This window comes from Branchiostoma floridae, chromosome 19 (genome assembly GCF_000003815.2).
Source record: "Branchiostoma floridae strain S238N-H82 chromosome 19, Bfl_VNyyK, whole genome shotgun sequence".
NCBI lineage: Eukaryota > Metazoa > Chordata > Leptocardii > Amphioxiformes > Branchiostomatidae > Branchiostoma > Branchiostoma floridae.
The window spans coordinates 3,392,937-3,404,719 of NC_049997.1; the positions used below are offsets into that span (position 1 = coordinate 3,392,937).

The window sequence follows — 11,783 nt, forward strand, 5'->3', positions numbered from 1 at the left end:
GAGTATCTGAGAAGAAGACCGGGAAGAACAAACCCGGTGACAACCGGTATGCATGTGTACGTGCACGCGTACGGATAAGAACATGTAGAAAAACGAGAGGTTAATATGTTTCATTAATTTTGTAAAATAAGAGAACAGGACAGAAATGCAGTACTTAATATATTGGCGTCGTATTCCCTTAGTCTGAATTCATTTACCTATTAAAATTGTCAGATACTAGCAATAGTTTTTCTGCTATGTATGTAAACGTTGCCATGCATTGTACCCGTTACATTTAAAATTCTTTCTCTTTTTCTCTCTCTCCCTATATATATATACAAAACACATATATACACATCTATTTGATAGCATCTACATGTACTATATTTGTATGCTTACTATTATCTATCCGGCTATCTCCATTGTCTCTATCTCCATTATCTATGATTACTAGTGTTCATTGTGTTTATCAGATGCATATCTTTGTCAATCAAGCAATTAACTGACCAGATAGTGGCCTAGTCCGGTGTAATTGCATGGACAATGAGAAGATCAGTTAAAGATCAAAATGTCAAAAGAACATCGTCTTTGACAGTTTCTATGGCTTTCAGGTTGATATGAAACAAATAAAATGATGGTCATTATATTACAAAAGTCTTAGGAAGAATAAATGATGTTAAAGGACCACAAAATACAGCAAACCCCATGTCATAGTTTATTGTCAATCAGCACATATATACAAAACATACAGAATTAAAAGGAATTTCTCCAAACATTTTTGCATTGAATTGCTTGTAGCATCTAAAACAGCCAAGAACATTTCAAGGATCAGTAATTTGTTGAATAGATAACATTTGGAATTTCAAACAAAGTCTATGAAAAGTTAATGTTAAAAAGTTGAGGCAGTAAACATTTGAAAATGATAATAAAATGAATAACTGAAAGAATTGCAGAGGAGCAAAAAAATTGTTTTACTTTGATTATTAGTTTACTTTGACTACCTCAGTTCAGTTCAGTTCATCATCATATTCATTGACTACCTAAAGAATCTTAATTTAATATTTTGCAATGACATTGTTGGCAAGATGTATTCTACACACTAAAAATTAAACAAAATACATATTAAGTTGTACAATAAACGATAAAGTCAAATTGTAAAAAAAAATCCAACCAGAGAATTACATCATATATCACACATTGTTTGTATCATCCACTATACTACTATTACTAGACTTCTATATTTGCAGGAAGTACAAGTAGCAGAAGCTGGAAGAAATCTTAGTCAAACCATTTGGAAACACCATGATAATATGTACATCTTTATAACATGTACTGAAGTTACCATAACTCCACATAGTAAGTACTAGCCCCTTTATATGGCAGCATAGAAGCTTTGCTTTGCATTATATCTTAATTTCTGTTGAAACTTTATTCAAAAAGCAATGTGAGTTGCATAGGACATCATCTTGGATTTTCAAGCTTTAATTCCACTAATTTGCATAATATTTATATATTCCCATTTGATGTACTTATTAGTAATATCATGGAAGGGATAAACTGTCACAATAAATAATCTTGTTGTCATGTCATTTGCATAATATTTTGATAAACTAATTGTTAAGCACCTATGATGATATTGTTCCGTCTTTCCTATGCAAAGTGACTTATTGCTTGTTTCTTAGTGTAGCTAGCATAGCTTGGTATTGGTGTGGTAACATTGCTTCTTGAGTTGAGTCTTATTGCTTCAACTTACACATAGCAGCTAACGTATCCTGTATCATAATGAAATGGTGTTGCATCATTATTTTGATCATCACATATTGCTTGCCCTCAAGAGGTGACATATTTACCTGATAAAACTCTCAGAAGCAGATCTATGTTTAAAGATGGCACTAGATATTTAAGCAGCTAAAGTGTGCTACAATAATGAAAGGGCTTAACATTATTGTCTTGTCCATTTCACATATACACATGTAGTTTGCCTCACAGGTGGCTATAATTTTGCATGATTAAAACCTCTCAAACATACCGGAGCTGACAAAGATGGATACATGTTTTTGTACAATTTAAGTCGTTGGCCCATTGTCATATTTCTGCAATAAAGTTACATAATGATTGTTTTCCACACAGTCACATTAAGTAACTACAGCTGTATCTCACATTTTGACAGTATGCAACAGTTAAGATATTGTTTAGAAATAGACGCTACATAAGTATGGTCTTCTCTGCTTAGAGAATATTCAAGACAGTATTACAAATTAGTAACCTCAAAACAGGCTCCTAAGTGCTTGGACCTTTACTCAATAGGGCTGATTGTCTGACAGACTCGAGATATATTCTCAAAACCTCCTGTACCACCTTAGAAATCTCCTTATCACACCTCAACCTTGGAGTTTATATCTAAACTATTTATTGTACAAACATCATGGAACTTTTGCATTCAGCTTCAGTTTAATGCAATCTTTCAATATTTATTCAATATTTATTCTAAATTGTGGGTTAACTTATCCCGGATGTAAATATGTCATAAGTTCATTCAGGTTAGCTTTAGAGAGTCGCATGGATTTGTGACAAGTAGCCAAAGGCCAGATCTACCAGTGGACTCAGACTCTGAAAAAGGACAGAACGAGGGAAAACAGGTATATTCTCACTACACAATGTCATGTAACTCCTACTTAAGTCCATAGCTCAGTAGGAGCCATGCCCTCCTTACTGAGTAATGCTGGGGACAGTTCATATTGGGCTTTGTTTCTTTATCTTTCAGTCTTACATAAGAATCACATTGGAAAACTGTTCTAGTATGTGTTGACTGTATGACTGATATTTGTGAGGGGTCCAGTTTAAGTCCATAGCTCAGTGAGAGCCATGCCCTCCTTTACTGAGTAATGCTGGGGACAGTTCCTCTGGTTCTAGTATGTGTTGACTGTGTGACTGAGGGGGACTCCTATTTAACCCTATTCAGACCGGGGGGGGGGGGCTTTTGAGGCCCGCGCCAACTTCGATGCCCTATAACGCCAGAACGGCTTACGCTAAAGCCACCAAATTTGGTGAGTTTTCCTAAAATATTGTTGGCAACAATTGTACGAAGTTTGACAAATTTTCCATTATTTCGTGTTGCCATGGCAACCGTTTGCTGACAGGCAGTTTTGCCAAAAATCACTATTTTTGGTTCTAACAATGTATTTTTCACATTTATTTGCTATATTACTGCTATTTTGTTACATAAATAAAATGTTATATTATTGAGCATATCTTTCATAATTATATATGCATAAATTATGCTAATTTGATGACGTCATCAGCCCAAAATCCAAGATGGCGGACCGTATGGCCAGATCAAGAATAACAAGCTAATTATCCCTTAAAATTTGTAACTACCTGGTATTTTTTCATCAAAAACCATCTAAATGAATGAATTTAGTCTATTTCCATTGCCTTTTGTGATAATTTGTTGCAAAAAAAGTAGTTTTAGAAATTCAAGGTAGTGGATATAATATGGCGGAGCCTAACTCGTATCTTAGATGTGCATGACGTCATTTTATGACTACATTATGACGTCATCGATGTTGCTATTGGCAATACAAGTCGTAATAAACATTATTATTCTGTTATCTGCACTTGTTGTTACATTTTTGTAGTATAACTTGAAGTTGTCTGAGAATACCCTTTTTTCATGGGTCCGGCCAATATAATCAAATTGATGACGTCATAATTACGTCATTTTACGTCAACGTAACGTCAAACGTCAAATAATCGTCCGATATTATGTCGATATTACGTCCTAAAAATTTGGTGGCCCTACGGCACGTCGTTCAAGAGTTAGAGGACTTAGAAGTGGAGGGCCTCAAAAGCCCCCCCCCGGTCCAGGGATGACCAAAAAAGCCCGGTCTGAATAGGGTTAAGTCCACAGCTCAGTAGGAGCCATACCCTCCTTACTGAGTAATGCCAAAGACAGTTCCTCCTGGTTCTAGTATGTGTTGACTGTGTGACTGAGGGGGACTCCTATCTAAGTCCACAGCTCAGTAGGAGCCATACCCTCCTTACTGAGTAATACCGGGGACAGTTCCTCCTGGTTCTAGTTTGTGTTGACTGTGTGACTGAGGGGGACTCCTGTACAGTTTAACTCCTACTTAAGTCCACAGCTCAGTAGGAGCCATGCCCTCCTTACTGAGTAATGCTGGGAACAGTTCCTCCTGGTTCTAGTTTGTGTTGACTGTGTGACTGAGGGGGACTCCTGTACAGTATAACTCCTATCTAAGTCCACAGCTCAGTAGGAGCCATACCCTCCTTACTGAGTAATGCCAAAGACAGTTCCTCCTGGTTCTAGTTTGTGTTGACTGTGTGACTGAGGGGGACTCCTGTACAGTATAACTCCCATCTAAGTCCACAGCTCAGTAGGTGCCATACCCTCCTTACTGAGCAATGCTGGCGACAGTTCCTCCTGGTTCAGGAACATGAGTGGCTGCAGGACCAGGTTGCCTTGGACGCGCTTCAGCTCCCGCCGTGCCTCCGCCGTATCCGTGACGACCAGACCGTCCGTCTGCTTGTACCGGTTCAGAGACTGGAATGTTGTGGCGCGGTCGGTGGGAATGCAGTGGAAGACCTGGAATGAATCATGATAATGGAATTTAATATGAAGAAAGTTTATTTGCAAGTTCATGTCCATAGGCTAATTGCATTGTGCATGGTAGAAACAAAGATAGGGGATATGCATGTAACATAAATGAACAGTGATAAACATTATTGTACAAAGAGACTAGTGTTGGCTTTACCTCTAGTAGATAGGTTGGGTTTGACTTCTTTTTTTGGAAACAGAGGAAGACAAAAAGCCCCTCTTTTTCTTTTTCATAAACAAAAGGACAGTGTTGTGTTTAATTTAATTTTCATCCTCAAACTGAGCATTAGTCTCTGAAAAATTATTTGTGCACCCGAAAACCTTCAGTACTAAGTCTTTTGGGCCTTTTCCACACTACCATAAGTTTGAGGCAATCAAATCTGAATCTTGAAAAATCCAAAAGTCCATACTCATTTAGTCAAGCTTTTCTCTACTAGCTTGAATGGAACAGTATACGTAGTGGCTCGTTCTCATTTAAATGTCGAAATGCTGTCACCTGACTTTACGCCTTGATATGGAGCAAATTATAGACAACATCACTGGTTCCTTCATTTTTCCACAACCCCAGTAATGTTTTACAAAAGATGCACCACAACATTCGTATAGGTTGATGGGTTAGAAGATTATTATAGCCACGGGTGGGATTTCACACCCGAAAAAATGGCTGTCCCCTGAGAAGAAACGAAGAATTCAAATAGTAGCCAAAAATGTAACAATTCAGTTCCCAGAATGATTGTTCGGCAGGTGAAACCAGCTACCAAGGCCCTCTGCCCGATCACGTCAGATCGCTCCTGTCACTGATCTTGGAAGCTGTGTGAGGTGATTTATGCCTGTCGCCAGATTCTGTAACAAACGTTACCACCACTAGTACGATGGTTGCCACTGTTATATTATGCACGTATAAGACTAGAAATGGCCGATTTTGTGACGCTGTACAGTTTTTCTGGCTTTCTAAAGAAACAAGAAAGGGTTGTTGAATGTCATTTGTATTCCACCTTGCTTAACAAAATGTTGTACAGAAATGACTGTAACAAACGTTACCATTGTTCGATGCTGTCTAAGCTTTCTATTTGACCTGGTGTAAAAAAGCTGCCCACTTTTCAAATGTCCCTAGGGACATCCACTTATACCTAAATGATGTAGTCAATAAGGTAAGTCCTTTCAAAGAAAACAGAGTATAGTCTACTGTTGTAACAAACGTTACCGGTAACGTTTGTTACATGCCCTTTAATGTATTATCAATGGGACCGAAAATAATAAATTGCTATTTTTTTGGCTATGGTTAAAAGAGGAATTTTCCCAAACAACCAAGTAGTTTTCAGTGAAAATAAAGCCAATTTATTTTTTGACCAAAAAAATGCCATTTTTCGACATTTCAATGAGAACGAGTGAGAACATGTATGCCAAGAATAGGATATGACCAATTCCATAGGGATAAAGATTGAGCTCAGTAACAAACTAACTGGCACCAGCAGCACCAATGTGAGGCTACCAGTTGAGCCACAGTGACATCCTTACAAAAATAACAAAGAATACAGCAGAGTTTACTAACATCATCGTATATCTTGGTGTTGACGGCAGCTCTTTTCACCCAGACGTCCTTGAAAAACTCAGCAGAGACGATGTCATCAAGGTCGATGCCCTGGTCCCCATCCATCAGCCCTAGGTGCTCTCTGGGAAAAATACAAATTTTTTAAAATTTTTATTTTTACCGAACATGAAGATGAAGAGCGGCCCATTATAGCGATAACTGTAGCAGCATCTCTTCTCCCTAAGTCAAGAACATTAAGCTTAGGTAAGCTTGACTTCACTGACTCAATAGGCGAAGCAGGGGTTACGAGGCCGCTCGGGAAATTCTCTACCCCATTTAAGCTCCTACCCCATTTTAGCCATCAAGTATAGAAATACGTGTACAGGGCTGTGTCCAGCTTGAAATTTATTTCCTTCCCACTCAATGTTTGGGAGCCCATGTTTTTGATTTTCCATGTCATTTTAAGCTTATGAAAATACATTTTCACCAGTTTCAAGTCATTTTTGGGCCGCATGGGGTAGAATTATTTTCTGTCCCAACAAGCGAATTTCTATCCCAGGACGGAAGGACGGGTCCTAGATACAGCCCTGTGCAGGTAGCACTAAGCACCTGGATTGATATTGTCATTTGAAAATTGTCAAATGCATAAATTGTACATAATTTTTAAAAACTAACTTCTCAGCTTTTCTTTTAATGGGTTTGCTCAATGCAAATGACCACTTCTACATACATTGTACATCATGTAAGTTGATAACAGATAATGATGGCTAAATGACTATGAAAGATAGCCGTGAACACTGGTTTTGAAGGCTTATAGGACAAACACTTATCATGGAGAGAGTTCAAATACAACTGCATAATTAGGTTTTCTGTGAAAATAAGCCAATGAATGCTACAGTATGTAGTTTCTTGGGAAAATCTTCATGTCAAAGTTTTTGCCTGTATCTTAAACTTTCCTTTTCTCACCTGAAGCACCTCTTCCTGAGCTCAGAAGAAAACACCCCAGCCTGGTACTCCTCCCCGTCCATACGGGACGGCTTCGTCTGCGTATCTATGACGATGACCGCCATTTCGCTGTCCTTCTCGCCGATCATGCTGCGGTCGTTGATATTGGCGGATCCGATGATCGAGATTCTGTCGTCGACGATCATCATCTTGGAGTGAACGTAAATCATCTCACTAACGGGGGTCCCATTCAGCTCGGTGTGCGTACGCAAGCCGCAGAACGACACATAGGAGTACGGGTCTCTGACCTCCTGTTAAAATGACCAAAAAACACATATTTCAGAACTCCTCTCTTGAAGTCTTGAATGAAGAAATGGAGTCTAATGTTATAGGGATACATCAATTTGTAATTTGACTCCAAACTAACCTGAAATACATCCAACCAAACATGTACATTTTTGCTACATAAAAAATAATGCTACAAAATATTCCTTCCAGTTCCAGTTTATACCACACATAGATTAGAACCTTATTCAAGGTGGAATTGAAATTTAAAAAAAAAAAGAATTTTTTAACTGTGAAAATGCTATCTTTAACATAATGTCAACAAATCCAATTATTGCTAGACCTAAACTGTCCTGCTATAACTTGAAGTCTAGTCATTTTGTACTCCTCTCTTAATAATAGCCAGCAACATACCGGTATAAATGTAGGTGGGTAACATTGGCTGCAAATTCATTTACTAGTACCGGTTACATCACAGTATGTCAGCTGAACCCCCCAAAACCCTGCCAACTTGGTACTGCATTACCCACCCACCTTTGAGAGTCTGCTGAGAAGTGAGTTCTCCCCTTTACACATGGTGGTGAAGTTCCAGTGGAACACAGCCTGGATGGCCAGCCCTGTCGCCGTGCCGATCTCTCCTGGGAATCCTGGCAGCAGGGGAAGCACAACGTACACACGGAAGTTCTTTCCCTTCCTGAAAAAAAAATGGTTCACAGTAAAACATACATGTATGCAGTAATGTTCTTAATATTACAATCTCATCTAGTACTGAGAAACCATAACCAATAGAGAATTGGGGGCTAAACTGCTGCTTAAAAAATGTCATTAAGAAATGTAATCAGCTTCTATATGAGGAAGAGTATGAAAGTTGGACAGTTACACAGTGCTGTGTACCAGTGGAGTTGCCCCTACTGTTGCATTATAAGGCTAATACCCCCCTCACATTAGGCGCGATTCGATCGAACGACGAGTCTACGAGCTCTAAATTACGAAGAGGCATGACCCTGACGGGAAGGGGGAACTCTGCAATTTCTTCGTTGGCATCAGGGTCATGCCTCCTCGTAAATTAGAGCTCGCAGACTCGTCGTTCGATCGAATCGCGCCTAATGTGAGGGGGGTATAAGGACAATAGGGCTCAGCACCACAACAAAACAATGATAGGGCCAAAATAAACAAAATTTAATGGCATGACTTTTGCTGATTGTCACTCATAATAGCCACCTGTCACTCATAATTTTATTTTTCAAGTTCACCATATTGTTCTGAACATTGAAGTGCATAATATCAGACTTATTAGCCAGCTAAATACCAGTATCAATAATGAATCAGCCTGAGCCTAGACCACATTTTCTACCCGGGCCTGGCCGGGTTGTTTGCGGAAATGGAAAATTAAAGTTTATTCCAATGAATATGCACAAGGTATGATTTAATCATTTTTGGTGCGTTATGTGCTTTTGTTGTCTTTTATATCACACTTTTCGCTCCCCAAAACTGCTCGGCCAGGCCCCATTGTGGAAATGTGATGTTGGCGTTGTTAGAAGTAAAAATATGCTACTGTAACAGAATCTTTACAAAATGGGATGAATGTGCTAGCCTCGAAAGACTTTTTTTTTAAAAGGAGATGCCGTCAACTCACTTCTCACACTCCACAATTTTGTCGAAGAGTGCCTTGACGATCTCGTTGTGTACGTAAGGGTTGTCCTGCAGACAGCTGATGAAGAACTGGTTCTCTATGTAGATGTAGTGCTGTGCCTGCTGGATGGACCACAGGTAAGCCTCATAGATGGACTTCTCTGTTACAGAGATTCCTGCTGACCACTTACTGGATGAGCGCAAGATCTGGAAGAAGGAAAAAGGTCAGTCAGTCTTGGAAATTTCTTCCTTTTTCACTTGTGAATAGGTACGCCTTGTAGATGGACTTCTCCGTCACAGAGATACTTAAGCTGACCACTTACTGGAGGAACGCAGGATCTGGAACAGAGAGGTTATTCAGTCTTGGGAATACCCTTTTTCTAAACTTTGTGCCTGGATGAAGATGTTGTGCTGAGCCTACTGAATGCATGGACCACAGGTACAGAGCGCAGGATCTGGAACAAAGAGAGTGTAAGTCTTGGGAAATCTTTTTTCTTTCTCATTTTGTGTAACAGAAATCACTGCCGACCACTTACTGGACGAGCGCAGGATCTGGTACAAAGAGAGGTTATTTAGTCTTGGAAATTTCTTTCTTTCTTCATTTGTGAATAGGTAGGTCTTGTAGATGGATTTCTCAGCATAAGTCTGGGAAGTTTGTTTCTTTTTCATTTATGAATAGTTTCACATCTTTGTTGGACTGAAATAATGAGAAAATAAGCAGGGTACAGGTACTGTGCAACATACATATGTAATACACGTTACTCAAGGTGTTCCATGCACTGGTGCAAGTATAGTCCAGAGCTTGTACCAACCTGGGCGTCACAGCGAGTGGTGTTATGGACCACCCTCGGCATGTAGAACTCTTCGTATGACCTGGGCAGCAGCATGGGATAGGTGGGGTTGGTCTTAGCCTTCTCAACCTGCATGGGATAAGGAAAATAAGACAAAAAATCATCCCCATGACAGACTCTGCACATTTTGGAGAAACATTACCACAAAATGTGGAATACAGTAAAAACATCTGAAACTATTTGGCTCTTAAGGTGCACACTGAAACCTATCATTAGTAAAGATTAAAGTTGAGGATTTAGAAATCATCCCCATGACATATTCTTCACAGTCTGTGGAACCATTACCACAAAAAAATGTGGAATACAGTCAACATGTACATTAGGGATCACCTCTACATATATGTAAGGGCCATCTGGCCATTGTGACCACTTTTTGAGGTCACTTAGTAGATAATTTTTCACTAAAACAAGCATTTTGAACTCTGTCTATAGTGACCATAGACAAGATTCAACTGTCTGCTGCACGGGTGGTCAACTGGGGCAGTTTTGATTGTGCAGCATTTTTCCTGTAAATGCAATGAATGTGTAGCAGTCTGAAAATAACATTTTTATCGTAAAACTTCAAAAATGAAACTGACATATTTGTAAGAAAAAAATGTCCTCAAAGTCAGTGATGACGCCGTTGCTAACCTTTGCAGCGTTCCACCTCTGTATGAAGTGCCTGCCCACGTCCCTGGCCGCCTTCCCATAAACCATTGCTCCAATGTCGTGCCATGGCATGCGTGGAACGGTTGTGCGATCAATGAAATCTACAGGTGACATGGAGAATGGTTCAGCTTGGTCAGATGGCAACGAAAATGATAAGGTACAGGATATGATTATTGGTTACTAAAGTACAGTGTTTTCAACATTGTATCAGTGTACTATAGCCAGCATAAAATTTTTTCCATCCACTTGAAAAGCAATTCCTATTTGAATGAAAGTATGTCAAGTTGTTTCATGTAGGAGTCTCTTTGAGACTAAAAAATATGTCCAGGACCACAGTTACATGATGATTGTAGATGTGTATCAATACATCTAATTTGAATACTGATATGTACATTTGGTGTTACGCGGTGACCACTCACCAGAAAAGGGTTTCTCCAACTCAACAAAGTCCTTAGCGATGAAGTTGACATAGTCCTTCCCTACCCACAACTTGGCCTCACCCTCCATACCTGGAAGCTTGTTCATACCAGCACTGCAGAGAAAAAAATCATCAATACAATGCTCAGCTTTACTTAGAGAGAATGGTCCATCAAAAGCTTAGATTCATAAAAGTGAGTTATTTTGAATTTATGAAACACACAGACTTCATAAGGCAAGGACAATATGGAGAGGAAACAGATAAAGGCCCCATAGCCTTTGAGACCGTATAGTTGTACATTGTATAGGGGCAGTGGGTAATGTTGAATCATTGTGTCTTGAGCACAGTCTTGGAAAGTGGAGCCCATCCATCTCCAAAATCCACCGTCTTTTACCTCCAGTCCCCCAGAGGCGGCGGCAGGAAATTTCGTCTGGGGGGGGGGGGCGAACTTTAACTGACAGAATTTTGCGGAACACGCTTACGTAGCGCCGAAGGCGCTACCCGTCGCGCCGGAGGCGCGACCACCCTAGGGGGGTCCGGGGGCATGCTCCCCCTGGAAAAATTGAAATCTAGACCCTCTAAAATGGCATTTCCTGCGTTTTGACGGGCAAATTTTGCTGCCAGACTAAGCTAAGTTTGATGGCAATTCTGTTAGAAAGACACATGGTTTTAGCGAGGGCGATGCCCCCAAAATATTTTCACGATTTCGAGTACCGAAGGTGCGAGCTGTCGCAAGGTTGGTCTTTGGAAATTTCGAAATCTGCACCCTCTGAAACGACATTTTCGGTATTTTGAGGGACAACTTTTGCTTGCAGACTACGCTAAATCTTATGCCATTTTGTCAAAAAAAATATGCTTATGTTTGCCGAATCATGATAC

The 11,783-nt window shown here is 39.7% G+C and overlaps 2 protein-coding genes across 2 annotated transcripts in view; one reads left to right on the forward strand and one right to left on the reverse strand.

Annotated features, from left to right (window-relative positions):
- The window catches only part of LOC118406407 (zinc finger and SCAN domain-containing protein 20-like), a 121,941-nt gene that overhangs the window by 14,649 nt on the left and 95,509 nt on the right, over window positions 1–11,783 (forward strand). The window lies entirely within an intron of this gene.
- The window catches only part of LOC118406399 (phospholipase D1-like), a gene marked incomplete in the record, with an annotated part of 43,187 nt that continues 35,283 nt past the window's right edge, over window positions 3,880–11,783 (reverse strand). The window contains 8 exon segments of the mRNA XM_035806439.1: window positions 3,880–4,582; window positions 6,147–6,267; window positions 7,092–7,381; window positions 7,890–8,049; window positions 8,992–9,194; window positions 9,800–9,907; window positions 10,469–10,587; window positions 10,906–11,018. Of these exon segments, the coding sequence (XP_035662332.1) occupies window positions 4,358–4,582; window positions 6,147–6,267; window positions 7,092–7,381; window positions 7,890–8,049; window positions 8,992–9,194; window positions 9,800–9,907; window positions 10,469–10,587; window positions 10,906–11,018 (1,339 nt within the window).